The sequence below is a fragment of the Sarcophilus harrisii genome, chromosome 1 (genome assembly GCF_902635505.1).
Source record: "Sarcophilus harrisii chromosome 1, mSarHar1.11, whole genome shotgun sequence".
Taxonomy (NCBI): Eukaryota; Metazoa; Chordata; class Mammalia; order Dasyuromorphia; family Dasyuridae; genus Sarcophilus; species Sarcophilus harrisii.
Window position 1 is genome coordinate 569,634,122 of NC_045426.1, and position 16,656 is coordinate 569,650,777.

Consider the following 16,656-nt stretch of genomic DNA (forward strand, 5'->3'; position numbering starts at 1 on the left):
TTATTGATTTTAAAGGCAGAGTAAAATAGTATCAACAAAACCAAATTAGATTTTTGTTCATTAAATAAAACTACTCTAATTTTACATAAAACAAATCATTTCAGTTTCAGAGTAGCAAAATAGAGTGCTAGACAAGGAGTTGGGAAGACTTGTGACATTTATTAGCTAAATGACATTGAGCAAGTCTGATTCTCTAGGATATATTTATTAAGCTATAATTGTCATCTGATTTCAAGTGGGAGATTGAGTTCCCACATCACTGAGATCACAGATCCCTGACCTATTTAGCTTACAGATTGTCTAGGACATATCTATTAAGATATAGTTGTCATCTGGATTCAAGGAGTATACTGAATACCCACGCTGCTGAGATTATAGATTTTTGACCTGTTAGCTTATTCCATTTCCATACTATAATTTGATCTGCCAATGAAAAGAGGCTATCACTGATTCTCAACTTTAAAGAAACCAGATTTTTGATAATCCAATATATTACCTAAGGAATAAGCCTGTTCAATCTAGTGTCTAATTGGGCACATTCTCTTCCCACTATACTGACCTGCTTGTTATTTTCAGTATGTGATATTATATTTCAAATGCCTTTCAAATGTCATCCCCCATCTCTGGAATATTCTTCCTCCTCACCTCTGTCTCTTATAATTGCTTCCTCCATTCAAGGATCAGCTCAAGTGCCACCTTTTACCTGAGGTCCATCCTGATCCCCTCACTTGGTATTTATTTTGTATGTGTTTTGTGTTTAGTTTATTTTTCTTGTTCCATTTCTTTGTAGAGTGCAAACTCTTTAATAGGCTATTTTTGTTTTTATCTTTATATTCTCAATGCTTGGCACATGATAGGTGCTTAATAAATGTTTAATTTGTCGACTTGACAGATGGTTATATACTCTCTGCTTAAGCACTTCTAGGAACAGATAAATCATGGTTTTCACCAGGCTTTCCATTTCATTTTTAGACAGAGCTGTTAGAAAATCATCCCTTATATGAATCTCAGGCCTGCTTTCCTATATTTTGTCATAGGTTGTGCAGTAATTGTATCTTTAAGAGCTGCAGAGAATGCCAAGTCTCTCTTCCAGATGATAGCTCTTCCAACATTTGAAGGTAGCTATTATGTCCAACAAAGTATTCCTTTTTACATGTGTCCAATACTCTTTTTATAGTTCCCCAAACACTTTCTCTTATGTTATATAGGAATGTGGATCAAGAGAGTCACGGACTCCTTTTTCCTAACTCTTTAGTGCAATATTCTCCAAACTTTTTTGATCACATGCCTTTAACAATATTTTTGTGCATGCATCTCATATATATAAACATACATAAAAACATGTGTGTATATGTATGTACAAATATGTGTACCTGTAAACACATATACATAATCCAATGCCTACATATGTATATATTTATGCACTTAAACATACACATCTGATTATGTGCATATATAAAGTATATATGCTATTTATAAAAAGAATGAGTTTGGGGACAAAAGTAATGAGTTCTATTTTGGACATGCTAAATTTATTTGTCTAAGGGACAATCTAGTTGAAATGTCAAATAGGCAGCTTGTAAAGTTGGACTAGGGGTCAAGATAAAGATTAAAAATGTACATGTAGAACTGGGAATTATTTGTGCAGAGATAATAATTAAATTCATGAAAACTGATTAAACCATCAAGGGAGAAAGTGTAATGAAAAAGGCCATGAAAACCTGTGGGAAACCCATAGTTACATGGCCTGATGTTGATGATGATAAAGCAAAGAAAACTGAGAAAGGGTGATCCCACAGATAGAAGGAGAACTAAGTGTGGCATGACAATTCAGAGAGAAGAGATTATTTAGATAGTAGTATCAAATGCTACAAAGAGAACAAGAAGGATGAAGATGGAGCAAAGAAAATCAATTTTGGCAATTAGTAGTTTTAAAGAAAATAGCTTCAGTTAAATGAGGATCAAAGGCAAAAGGAAAACCTGTAATATTGGAAATATGATTGTGCTCTCTGCAGAAACAGAAATTTAGAAGGGTCAACTTTAGGGAAAAGATTATATATTGTGATATTATAATACAATATATTTCTGGCTTCTTATCCTATGCCACTCACTCTTTCCCACCAAAACCTCCAAATATTTATGGGGAACATATATGTAAATATACATATATATGTGTATATGTATATATGTGCATGCATGCGTGCACATATGTGCGAAAGCTTTTTGGGATGACTTACTCACCGGTCATTTCCTTAAGCAAAGATCCTGATACTAAATTAATCTGGTGGCCTTGGAATATGGAAGCTGTGTAGGGTGGGTCAAGAAAATTTGCTTGAACAGCTATTACAGGTGCCAAGTTAGATTAGAATATGACTACCTTAAGGAACCTTTGCCGAATGTAGCCACAGAAGACCAGCAAGATTAGAAGAAGGCAAAATATATGAGTATTATGTTGAAGACAGACCTATCATTTGATAAAAGGGGAGTGCGTTGAATGCAATCTGCTCTTTGGTTAATAGCATGCTACTAGAGATTGAGCCATAAAGTGTCCACTTTGGAGATCATTGTTCAAAACAAGAAGATGACTGGAAAAAATTATGGCAGCAAAATTAGTGGGATTAGGAATAAGAAGCTTGACTGAGAAAAGGAAATTTGAATCTATTATCTCTCATAAGAATATGATATCCAAGATAATGAGCCAAATAATAGAAAAAAGAACATAACCCATTTATTAATAGATAAATGTTGAAAGAACATGAACAAAGGGCAGTTAGGTGTTGCAGTGGATAGAGTACCAGCCCTGAAGTCAGGAGAACCTGAGTTCAAATCTTGTCTCAGACACTTCACATTGTCTAGCTGTGTGACCCTGGGCAAGTCACTTAACCACAATTGCCTCAACAACAACAACAAAGAATATAACCAAAAAAGTAATTGCTTACTATTAACAACCATAAGAAAGACTGCTCCAAATTACTAACAATAAGAGAAATGAAAATCCAAATAGCTCTGAGGTTTCATATTATACCCAGCAAACTGACAGAAGATGAGAATCTTTGATATTGGAGGAGGTATGGGAGTATAGATGGTGGAACCCACATAAATTGATCCAACCATTTTGGAAAGCAGTTTGAAATTATGTTTAGACTCTAATGCAGAGAGCCCAATGCTAGGCACATACTTCAAGATGGTCAGCATAAAAAGAAATATTCCACATATACCACAATATTTGGAGCAAAAATCTGTGCTATTCAAGAACTGGAAATTATCCATCAATTAAGGAATAACTAAACAAGTTGAACATGAATATAATTAATATTACTAAGCTATAAAAAACAATGTAAATAATACAAACCAGGAAAGCAATATACATAATGATTCCAACAATGTGAAAGGAAAGAACAACCAAAAAGTTGAAATGAATAGTCATATTTGGTCCCCAAAAGATATAAGGAAACTTTTTTTTCCTCTTCTTTGAAGAGATAGGGGACTATAGGTTTGGGACATTCCGGCTACTTTTAATATGTTGGTTAATTTTGCTGAAATTTTTTCCCTTCCTTTTTATTCTTTGGTATAAGGGATGGCTCTTATAGGGTGAAAGAATGGGCAAAAGAAAATGTGTTGATGTAATTATGTTAATAAACCCATGGATGAGAAGTACTTTGGCTCAACTGGATCAAAAGAATTATGATATTCTGTCAGTTCTTGCTGGAGATAGTAAATGTGATATTGGACAAATGTGTTTCTTTATACGTGCCATTTATTCAATAACAACAATGAGTTGTAGAATAACAATAATAATTATGACATTTGTGAAACACTCTAAAATTTGTAAAGCATTGTTGAAACATTATCACATATAAATTCCATGACAACCCTGTAAGGCAGCTATGATATATTTTATTTATGTCCATTTTGAAGATGAGGACACCAAAAGTCAGCCAGATTAAGTGACTTGCTTGATCACATACAATTAATTATATATCAGAATCAGGATTTGAATTCAGATCTTAACTGCAAGTTTGTCATATTAGCTATTAACCACACTCCTTCAGTTCATTAAATCAAATTGCTAAATCTTTTTTTCTTTCGGTTTCATTGAAATATGTATATTAAATGTAATGCCATGTAATTTTTTTTTTTTGAGGCAATTGGGGTTAAATGACTCGAGTCCTCCTGACTTCAGGACTGGTGCTTTATACATACACATGTAATCATTAAAATCAAATCTTTAAAAAAATAGAAAAGTCACATTTACTAAATGTCATATTGATTGAACCAGATGACATTTAAGGCCTTTTTAATATTTGACAATCTATGATTTAAAAAAAATTTACTAACATGATCCAAGAAAATCAATTTTAAGTGCATTCAACAAGAGTGATAATAGCTATCATTTATATAATTTATACAATACTTGAAGGTTTATAAAGAGCTTGAGATATGTTATCTCATAAATTATTACTGTGATTATTTTAATAAACATCTTATCTCTTATCTATTTTCACATATAAAAGCACACTTGAATTAATAGACTTTTATGATTATATTAATATGATTATCTCCATTTAAGAAACTGAGACCAGCCAGTCCCTTCTTCCTTCCGGCCTTCAACTCACTCATCTTTGAAGTACAGAAGTGACTTCATCTCCCCTGGGGGTGGAATTGTTAAAAACTTTTTTGAATTCCCTAAGAAAAGGTCCCTGAGCACATAATGGACTTCTTTATTTGTGTATTCCTGTAAAAAAGTTGGTTCTCCTATTCTTAATTCCTATTCATTCCTAATTCTTATGAGAGTGGAATAGCCAGGTGGTTCTCTCTTCAGTTTAAATCATGTCTAGGGGCCTTAACTTTAGAGCTTCCAAAAAGAGAGAATAGAATTTCACAACTGCTCTTGAGTTATGGGAACTTTAGTTGAAAGGGTCTTCATTTAACAGATGAAGAGACTGAGGTCTTTAGACATTAAATGATATATTCAGGTTTGCATAGCAAAGCATCTGTGCCCAGTTTCTCCAAATTGAGAGCTCTTTCCATTATACTATAGATTGCCCATTCTACTTTTTTTGGGAATTTCTTGTTATTCGTGATTTCTCAGATGATTGCATTTGGACTTCTGATCTCATCACTCAACTGCAACTACTCTTTCCAATATTACCAATGATGTATTAGTTGCTAGATCTGATGGGCTAATCTTTTATGACTGTGGTTTTTCTTCTTCCACTTTTTCTCTTATTACATTACTCTCTTCTTATTCTCTTCCTATTTTTTGGATCAGTTTTCAGTCTCTTTTGTTTGGTAAATGTCTTTGTTTCCATCCCTATAGACTTTGTCTTGGACTCTCTTCTTTCCATAAATTCTTTCTGAATAATCTTAATAGTTGCTATTGATTCAACTATCAGTTCTATACAGTGTTCTGAACTCCTACATCTCAAAATACCCATTGGAGAGCTCTACTTGGGTGTTAAATAGGCATCTTGAACTCAAATTTTTCAGAATAAAACATGACCTATTTCCTTAGTGGAGGGAAATTTTCTGGGGCCTCCATTTTGAGCAGAGGGAACAAAAAATTAAGTTACATGATAACTTTATTATATATTTTAAAGGAAAAGCAAGTTGGACATAAGAGAATTGCATTTTTGCAATCATCTTTTAAAAAATTCTACTATGTTATGAAAGTACTTGTGTTATAAATTAAAAATAAAAATAATTGAAAAAAAGATGGTAGGCCATTTGTAAATGGAGTTAGGTACTAGATTCCTGGACAAGTCCAAGATAGGATATGTTAAACTAGATTGCCTATATCCAAATTATACACAACACAAACATACACATCTATCTCAATCTCAATCTTGATACCTATATCTACATGTTTGTGTCCTGGGCCTATCTCTGTGAAGCCTTTTCTTCCTGAGTTCAAATCTAGCCTCAGACAGTTACTACTTGTGAGACCCTGAGCAAATCACTTAATCCTGCTTGCCATAGTTTCCTCATCGTAAGATGAGATGAAGAAGGAAATGCCAAACCACTAGTTTCTTTGCTAAGAAAACTCCCAAATGAAGTCATGAAAAGTTGGACCTAACTGAAACTAATCAATAACAACAAGATGCATCTGTATCAAGAGGAAAACATAAACCTTTTGTCAAGAAGCAATACTAGATTCCCACATACTGCCTAAAAGCCCAAGTTAAAAGCTTGCACACTTGACACTCTCTTAGGAAAGATCTCTGTGCTTTAATACGAGTGCCACAGAGGAAATTTCTATTACTTTGCTGCTAAATCATTCAGTCCTCATTTCTAATTATTTTAATCGTCCTTCTCTGCAGAAGAACTATTAGTCAGAATATATTTAGAACATTTTTGACTGTCTTGGTATTTGTTAAATTATCACAGAGATTTGATGTGCACGTTTTGCATTCATTTTCTGAACTTCGATATTTCCTAGCTGCCTTTGAGAGGATCTATGCAATATTCTTGTAGTTAACTTTTAAAGAAGTATTTAAGCTTGGGCTATTGTTTCCCTTCTAGTTATGTTTCTAGGCAATATATTTGCTGTCTCCCGTTCCTGAAGTGTATTCTCCTTCTTTCCCTCTGCCCCTTAGATTTCCTGGAGTTCTACAAATGCTGACTTTTACATGAGACCTTTCTGATCCCCTCAGCTGTTAGTGTCTCTCTCCTGAAATGATTTTGTATTTATTATTCACATACTTTGTGTGTGTGTGTGTGTGTGTGTGTGTGTGTGTGTGTTGTATCCACTAATAGACTGTAATCTCCTTAAAGGAAGGGACTTTTGTCTTTTTATCTCTCTACATGGCACAGAGACTGACACATAGTAGGTTTTTAATAAATGCTTGTTAATTTATATAAATATGTCAGTTATAGATGTAAAGAAGAAAAGGATCTCAGAACCCAAGTAGTCTAATAATCTTGGTAAGGAAACTAAGGCCCATGGCCATGGATACTTGTCCAAGGTTGTATTATGGAGTAGTTGCTAGGTGGCACCATAGTGCACAGAATGCCCAGTCTGGAGTCAGGAAAAACTCATTTTGCTGAGTTCAAATGTAGCCTCAGATATTTACTAATTGAATGATCGTGGTCGAGTCACTTAACCCTATTTGTCTCAGTTTTCTCATCTACAAAATAAGTTGGAAAAGGAAATAGCAAATCACTACAATATCTTTGCCAAGAAAACACAACTGGGGTCACAAAGAATTGGACACAATTGAAAAATGAAATCTAAAGGTTGTATAGATAGTAAGACTCAGAGGTAGGATTCAAAAGGACTAGAAAGCCAGTGCTTCCTTTCTTTTGATAGGAACTTTGCCACTTTTGAATGACAATATTCAATTCCAGTCTGAAAGACTCAGTCCTCATTTCTAATGCAAACAGGAGGATGATTGCTCAGTTTACTTTGAATTCTGGAAGGGCTCTTAAATACCAGTTCTCAATGAGCATTAAATAGCATCAGATTTAGCTTCCACATCTCTACAGAAACATCAAAGTAATGCTATACTGAACATAATTAGATGGCTTATCACGATTTTGGGGGAAACATGGGGTTCATCTTAAGAGCAAGCATCTGTTTCCCCTTGCTTCAGAGAGTGGGAGTTTGGGAGAAGGACTCTCATTTTTTAAATATGTGAATCTTTCCCCACCTTTTCTCTCTCTCTCTCTCTCTCTCTCTCTCTCTCTCTCTCTCTCTCTCTTCTCTCTTTCTCTCTCTCATCTGTCTCTTTCTCATTCTTCTTCCATTTCTTTGTAACAAATATGTAGTTTATATATATATTATATACTGTACACATTTATATCCTTCCTAGCTTGACTTTTGCATTATATTTCAGATTGAATAAGGCAAAGACTCACCTCTAAACTTTCAAGCTTCTTACTAAACCTTTTCTACAGTACTCGAAGTAATCCTCATTTTATCACTCTATTAACTTTTTTTTCTTCATATCTACATCTGATCTCTGCCCAAACTTGCAATTCTTCCTTTTTTTTTTTACATCTCTAGTTCTTCTCTTCCTCTCTAATCACTGTAACTCTATTCATGACAGTTCTTTACCACCTCTTCTCTAGACAACTGCAATTATTCTAATTGTTCTTTCTGACTTTAGTCTTATGACCATCAATCTATTCTCACACTACTACTAGACTAGTTCTCAAAAAATTATACTTCTGCAGGTTGTAGTGGGAAAAATACTACCAAGAATCAGGAAACTTAAACTCTATGATTCTACAATTTGATCCCAGCCCTTTTACTTAAAACTTTAAATGACCTAATTTCTACAGGGTAAAAGTTAAATTCTCCATTTTGACATTTAAGACCCTCTAAAATCTTACTTCACCTTTTCTTTTCAATCTTATTATTTATTACAACTTCCAATAGTTGTCTTCTGTTAGTTATGCAGACTTCTCTATTCTTCCAACATGGAGTCAGGAAGACCTGAATTCAAATTTGGCCTCAGGCACTATCTATTTGACTCTGGGCAAGCCACTTAATCTTTGCCTCATTTTCTTCAACTATAAGGTGAGAAGAATAACATCTACTCTGCAGGATTGTTGAGAAGATAAAATGAGAAAAATATTTGCAAAGTATTTAGCATTGAGACTGGCATAGCTAGTAAGTATCTGAGGGCAGATTTGAACTCAAGTCCTCCTGACTAGAGGGTCCGTACTCCATCCACTGTATCACCTAACTGCCAACATTTACACATGTGTTATCTCCTTTGATCCTCTCTGTAACTCTGTGAGATAGATTCTATTATCATCCTCATTTTGCAGATAAGAAAACTGAGACTGAAAAAATTAGATGAGTTATTTAGTGTCATATAGTCAGTAAGTATCTGGGGCAAGACTTTTGACTCCAAGTTCAGCACTCAACCCCCTTATCACCTGCTTTCTATTTCTTTCCTATGAACAGGTAAATTTTCTCTTTGCTCAAATGGCTCCACTTTCTAGTTACTGCACCTTCTTTGATGCAATGCTTGACATACCTGCCAAGTGATTCTTGCCACACAATCAATATAAACCCTAAACCATTCTGTGAATAAGCTAAACGTCAGGGAATATGACCAATGTATCAGATTAAACATTTGAAATTTTGCTTTCATGCAGGCCTATTTACCTTATAATTTTACATGCACAAATACACAGACACATACTAGTCAGATATGTGATAATATAGAAAAACATATATATATATATATATATATATCCATACAAATATAATCTAGGGGAGCCAAGAAAATGATTTTTACATATTCTACTCAACTGAGTGCCACTGACTAAGTTAAATGATAGAAATAATAGCTCAGAACCATGGAATTCTTCAGGATGGAATATATTAAGTGTAACATGACAGGCTTTCTTCCTCTTTTAGAATTATAAAGCATGTCAAACTCTGAAATAGCCACATCTATAGTTTTCCTAATTTCAAGATTTCCAGCTAATTTTGAATGATTCAATTTTACCATCTCATTTATGTTCATTTTAAAGTAATTTTCTTATCTGAGATCATTTCATTTCCAGATTAGTTGGCCTCGATGTCAATGTAAGTCCCATTACTATTAATTTATCTATTCATCTAGTAATGAGTTACATGTAGGCAAAAAGAGAAGCATATGCCCTGGGGGAAAATTTAATTACATTGATAATAATAGTATTCTGTACCTACATTCTATTTATGGTGATTTCCTTTTTTTTTTTTTTAAGTGCATTTCATATATGAGTGATCTCTTTAAAGTTATTTCAATTTACCGAGTCAAAGGTGTGCCCTTATTAAGTATTCTTTGGAGTCAGAATATTTCACAGTCTAATAAGTATGTGAACTTAAAGTTTAAAAATAAGAAAAATGGAATTATGCTTGTAATTCACTGGAACCTTTTAAAGTCTGTCCCTTGGACGAGAAATCATGCCCTGGATTTCTTGAAGAATCATGAAAGAAAGAAGGAAAATAGGATAAAAATCTGGCAAAGAAAAGAGAAAATAAAGGCCCGCTACCTAAATCCAAGAAGGCAAAGGAGATTTCAAAGTATTGTTCTCATTTACTGTCAAAAGAAAGTCACACTTGATAAGAAAATTCCTTGTCAGAAAGTAAGATTTGCGTCTCACAATGTTAATTTTTTAGAGATTCTGAAAAAAACTGTTACTATCTGATATTAAAAAAATCAGATAGTTGACAAAAGGTACCTCTTTTTTTTTCCTGGAGTTGAGTCAGCTGCTTGAATTCTAGAAGCAATGGTATAACCCTCCATAATAACAATGTCACAATGTCTAAGAAGGTTTTCTCTTTACAACAGGGAAAGATCTGTCATATTTGATGCTAGGAGAAAGAAATGAAACCTATACATGACTCCTCATTGTGGATGAAAGATTAAATAAAGCAGCATGGTTTAATGGGAAGATCACTGGGGTGTCAAGAGATGGGTCATAGTGTAAAATCTACAAACTGGTTATTTGAAATTGGACAATAATCTAAACCGATCTGAGTCACTCATTCTTCATTTGTAAAGTGAAAGAGTTGAATCAGAGAAACTGTATAGTTACTTTTCAATTCTATTCCAGGTCTTTTTTTTTCCAGTAGAAGATAATTTACTCAGTGTGGGTTATTGGAGTGGGGGAGAATTACCACACAGTCTTAGCTACCTAATGAAACACATTTGTTATAACTATTTTTCAGAGAAATGCACAGATAAAGAAATTTGCTTACCTCTACCATTCCTATTTTTCCATCATCATTTTGCCCATACTGATCCACAAAAGTTTTCATTTCAGGTGACAAATCCTACAAATGGTCAAAAAGATAAGTTATTCAGTAGAAATTTGTAACTACTTTATTCTTTAATGCTTATGATACGGCACAAAATAAATAAAATTGATAGTATTTAGCATTTGCTTTATTAAATATGCTCTTGGAAGTGGAAGACTTGGTTGATATAGAATTGTTACAAATTTCAAAGGTAATACGGGAAGGCAGTGTATTGTGTTTGTCAGAGGACTGGCCATGAAGTTAAGAATACTTAGGTTCGAGTTCTGACACATCCTAGCTATTATCAAGAGTAATTCAAAAGTATAATTAGGTAAATTCATTTAACTTTAAGGTTGGAGGCAACATTCTCAAATGTTAAGTTAAAGATGAGTTAGCAATCTGCACCAGAATAAATAGTTTCCCATGCTGAAAAAATTACAAATCCAAATAAACAAACAAAAAAAGTTATAGTTATGATGACCAGTTTCAAATATATTTTTCATATTCTTTACCATTCTTAGTTTTGAGAATTTAGAAATATTGAATCCAACACTAGGTGACATTTTACATAGCACTTTAAGTTTTACAAAGTGTTTTTGATATATCTCCATTTGATCTTCACAACAACCCTACTACAGATATAGTTATACAGACATGGAACCTGAATTGAGTTACTTGTTCATGTTATACATCTTACACAGCTAATAATTGCCAGAGATGAGAATTGGACTCCTGTCTGTACTGGTTTCAAGTCCAACATTCTTTCCACCAAACACTACCTATTCTAAGATATTCAGCCCATTTAAATGGAAAGTATAAACTGGTAATGTGCTTAAAGACAGTGTATCTCAGAAACCATTAGACTGGAATGAGAAGTAGTACTTGTTAAATCCTGGATAGATTTCTTTCTCTCTTAGGGCCTCAACCTTTATTAATTTAGAGTAAACCATAAAATTAAGGGTTTAGACAAGATAATGTTTAAGATCTCTTCTAGATTTAATCTTTATGATTTTTATATAACTGATGCTTCCATGAATACTTCTACCTTTAACTCCACTATGTAATCTTGTCATTTTATCAGATATGAATGTGTTAACATAGTTAGATCATTAATTTTTTTAAACTTGAAAGAAATTACAAATTGGAAGGTAAAATTCCTTTGAAAACCCCTATTTGAAAGAAAGTCAGGAATGTTTGTAACAAGGAAGAAGGCAAATTATTTATTTTTATATGAGAGCAATATGTGCTTGAACCAAAAATACTTAACCGTTACGCCCATCTAAGAGAGACCACAGCTGAGATCTGGGGTGACTTTTTTTTAACTTGCTGATAACATTTAGCTCTCAGAGCTTTGCCTAGAAGCATCAGTATAAAGAAGTGTTTTCTAATATTCATGTATTTTCAACTTAACTCTCTACAAAATTCCCTATTTTACATATATTAAAAATATGACCATAGAGAGTTCTGCCATTTCTTCTATATATGATCTTTGGTAAATTATCTGAATCTCAGTTTCCTTATCTGTAAAATAAGGTGAGTTTGAGTAGCTGATCTCTAAATCTCTTGCAACTCTAAATTTAAATCTATAATCCTATCAGTTGGTTTAAGAATAATAAAGCTAATTGGTTTGGTCATGCTTTGGTTTGGTCTTTCCATCTGTACATTAAGTTGTGTTAGCTTGCCAGAACTTAGATTACACACAGGCTTCTTATGTTCTGAATATAGGCTAGAAGCCAAGAAGCTGACTTTGTCAACATAGTTCTATAACATGGCCCACTTCTGTGGCTAACTAGGGCCAAATAAACCTTATTTCACTAACTGAAGCCCATTTTAAATAGGCCACCATGTTCTAATATTTTACTCTTTGGCCTTGGGAAAATCAATTAGGCCTCAGCTTCCTGATAAATGAGATGAATGTGCATGACTTGCCTTTTACCCAAATTGATAGAGAAACCAATAAGTTAATATAATTTTTAAAGTTATATATTGAGGCTAATTATTATTATTGGGTTGGTAGTATCACAAAGTCAATTTTGATTCAGTGTATATCTCTTTCAGTAAAACTGAGGTAACAAAGCAATTTGAAACTGAACCATTATTTCAGCTTTATAGACTACCATTAAAAAACAATTTGCAATTATTTAAATTTACATGAAAGAAAAAATGTCAAAAAATTAAATGAAAGAACTCACAGAGTGGGAATACTGACAATATAAAACTCTTAATTTTTGATAGAATCTAATTTGCAAATTTAATTTCCCCAGAGCAGTAGATGTTAAATTAGCATTTGGGAAAACAGAATTAGGGACCAATGATTTTTAGCAACAGATTTGTAATTAAGAATATGAACTCATTGGACAAGGATTACAGCCAAATAAATGTTTTACAGAGTGTACAGTACAAGACAATAATACAGGGAAATTATAACTAAATCAAAATTTTGTTAAAATTGGTTACCTAAGTGCCAATTTTGGCATGACGTACTAAATTTCAAATATTCACTTAGCTCTTATATTAAACTTTAGATCATATTTAATATAAGTAAAACATCTAAGAGTTCATAAGTATGATGAAAAGCCTATTTTCAGACTCACTGACCTTTTAAGTCCTAAAGCAGAATTGATATAGGATTCTAGTTTTGGGATTGAGTTTTCCAGTCTTTCCATCCCAGAAAAGGACATGAAATTTTAAAAAGCAGAATTTAACAAGGAAAGATATGTCAAATAGTCCTCTAATAAATGTGTTTCCAGAAATATTATTTATATCTGAAATCTCCAATAATGTATAATCACAACCCAGAAAAAAAGTTTAGGGTTCAATATATCAGGAAATTTGAGATGATCAATCCCTTGATAATACTGAAATTTATTATTGTGGGTTTGGTTACTTTGGTAGAATAATCCAGAAACATAGTCATGACAAAGAGGGAAAAATAAGCACTAACCACTTGCAAAATATAACATAATATACAGGAACAACCTATAAAAAGATATAAATGGTATAGTGGGAGGAAAGCAAGAATTTTTTTATAGTACTTGGTGAGTATTTTAATTTTCAGGAGGCAAAATGAGCTTTAAAGCATTAAGTTTGTTTCTAGAAAATCTGGTTTCTTTGTAAAAACTGCAGATTTATTTATATTCATATTTAAAGACATCAGCTTTTTGAATAATTCACTTAAATGTTCTCATTCTTAGATGTTATGGGAAAACCGAATTTAATAAGTTAATTTTAAGTATATATTTAAAACAATTTTTATTACTGTAGAGATAAATGCCACTGAATTGCAGTGGAAGCATTTTGATGGATTTATTCACATGAAAAACTTATCAGTTTTCCTCTCTCCTTTTTTTTTTTTTTTGGAAAGATGACAAAGATGTAAAAGAGAAAAAATGTTTTGAGTAACATTATATCTGGATAACATAGTCCTTATAGCATTATTTGGTTTTGAATACAATTGGCCAATGACTTCCACAATCATCATTTTATGGTGAAGACCTCTAAAGGACTGATGTAAAGTAATATATATCACATGTAGATTTTTATGTCATAAGTTTGCAATTAGAAAGTAGGGATTGGAGATTAAAAAGCCACATTGAATTTGGAAAGAGTCATTCATACATAAAAATAAATGAATTATTCCAAAAAGCTTTTCCTACTGAAATACAGTCTTATATAAATCCCAATATATTAAATGAAATTATAACCTATTTTTTTCTTTACATAACTATCTCATAAGAGCATTTCTTTACATGGGAGGGCTCATTTTAGTTGGATTCTGGTTGTATCCCCCTCCCTCCTTTAAGTGTTGTCTAGGTAACAAAAATAATTCCTCATTTGGTTAATAACTATTTTTAAGTATTTACATCCAATGGTGATTTTCTATGTACTATTATGGATACCAATAGTCATAATACTACATTCTGATTCTTATAACCATCTCATTTCTCACAGCTTTAACTTTTTTATTATTCTATTATAAAGAGATATTGAGAGCTTTTCAACTAATTTTTTTTTCACTGTTAGAGTGCATTTAGCTCAGTTTTTGCTTCTGGAAATGGTGGAGCAACATGTCCTTCCCCCATCCCCTTGGCCCGAATTCCTCACCCATTTCTCCTTTCAACACAAGAACAGCACATATTGCTACACAGGAAACCTGCAGATCTATTTCCTGACCACCAAGGGGCAGAAACAGATTTCTGCCCCCTTCACTTTCCACTAAGAAAGCAGAGTTAAAGATTAGCTTAACCAGCTTATTCCCTGTTACAGGTACTGATGTGTAAAAGGATCAGACTGGCAACTCTTCCTATTGAGATTTTTGTATCACAAGTTCAAACTATATGATTTTAAAGCAGCCACATTTGAGCTAGTAGTTTTTTACGTTCTGTGAAGTGAAAAAAAGTATTTGGCAAACTGTTTTAAAATAGTGAAGAAACCTTTAAATGTAAAATTAATTGAAAAATTGAGTTACTGCCACTTGATCTTTCACGAGAACTTGCAGATGCATTTTTGCCCCCAGTGGCGAAAGTATTTATTTATTTTTAAAAGATTTGTCATATACTTTTAAATAAACGAAGGAAAAAACTCCTACACAACAAAAATAACACCCAGACCTTAAAGAACCGAACCTACCAATCCAGCCTTCTTCCGCGCCTGCTGCAGCTCCTGGATCAAGTTCTGCAGCTCCTTACCTTCCAGGTAACCACTTCCTGCAAACAACAAAGACATTTTGCTGGTACTCTGGAGTTTTTCCTTCAACTCTCGGGTTAATTTTATGTGTGAATGCGCGCGGGTGAGGTGGGGTGTGCGGGCGTGTGCTGGTCAGAAAAAAACATTTTCAGTCTCTATATAAGCAACAGAGACATCAGGGCACAATTATAGCTCTTAAAGATAGTTAAAGATAAGCAGAATATTTCTCAGGCTTAAGGTAGAAGATATTTAAACTTTAATCCACATAAGGGGGTAAAATGCATTGAGTCCCAGAGAGCAATCATAGAGCTCGCAGAGAGCATAGCAACCCCCAGATCAAGTCTCCTTCCAGGTCAGCTTCTTTCCTACTCTCATTCCCCAAGCAAAAAGCTTGTGACGATAAAAGTTTTGTACTCACTTTAAAAACAAAAACAACCACATCCATTTAACCCTCAGGCAAAAACAGTACAAACTTTTGGTCTGTTTGTACAGTCCTTAGGGGTGGTGGTGAAGTTAGGAAGAAAAAAAAGACAATTGCAAATAGGGCGTGAGGGAGTAACTTGAGATAGTAAAAAGTCAACAGAAAAAGATAGTCACCATCAACGTCGAAATGCAGCCAGATCTCGAAAAACTGTGAAGCTGTGATCAGGGATGCTTGCAGGTGGGACTCTGCCATTGTATCTGTGATCTCTGTGTGTGCCAGTGTGTATGTGTATATATGTGTGTGTGGTTAATGAGTATGTATGAGAGATGGATTGCGTGTGAGTGTCTCTGTGTGTTTCTCTCTGTGTGTGTGTGTGTGTCTGTGTGTTTCTGTGTGTGTGTATGTGTGTGTGTGGGTGGGTGGGTGAAAGAGCAAGTAGCTGTAAGAGAAGTGGAGCCTGGAACTCCCGGGCGCTGTCCACGGTGCTGCTCAAAGTCGTTCTGTAGGTGATCCAGATTCTCTCCAGCACTCTCAGCTCACAGCTCTCTGAATTTATCAGGACAGCCTCAAGCCCAGCCACGCCTCCTCTTGCTTTCCATCCATCCCTCTCCCCTCGTGTCCCCGCCTCTTAGTCCCTCCTGTCTCTCCCCTCCCCTACAGTTTGCTTCCTTTTCTTCACATTGAAGCAAAACTGCGTGCTTGGTGTGGCAGGAATCATCAGGTGACAAGAGACCCTGTATGAAGATTGGGATCAGAGAACTTGAGTTTTCTTCTTGAGTTTTCTCTGCCAGAAAATCACGGCTAA

At 33.9% G+C, this 16,656-nt stretch overlaps 1 protein-coding gene across 1 annotated transcript in view; it reads right to left on the bottom strand.

The window, feature by feature from the left end:
• Positions 1–16,382, bottom strand: part of CALB1 (calbindin 1) — a 39,132-nt gene extending 22,750 nt beyond the window's left edge. Inside the window, exons 1-3 of the mRNA XM_003770310.3 lie at positions 16,025–16,382; positions 15,371–15,447; positions 10,703–10,777 (exon numbers count right to left, since the gene is read on the bottom strand). Coding sequence (XP_003770358.1) covers positions 10,703–10,777; positions 15,371–15,447; positions 16,025–16,103 — 231 coding nt within the window. The 5' untranslated portion in view covers positions 16,104–16,382. The remainder of the gene's footprint in view (positions 1–10,702; positions 10,778–15,370; positions 15,448–16,024) is intronic.
• Between the last annotated feature and the right edge of the window lie 274 nt (positions 16,383–16,656).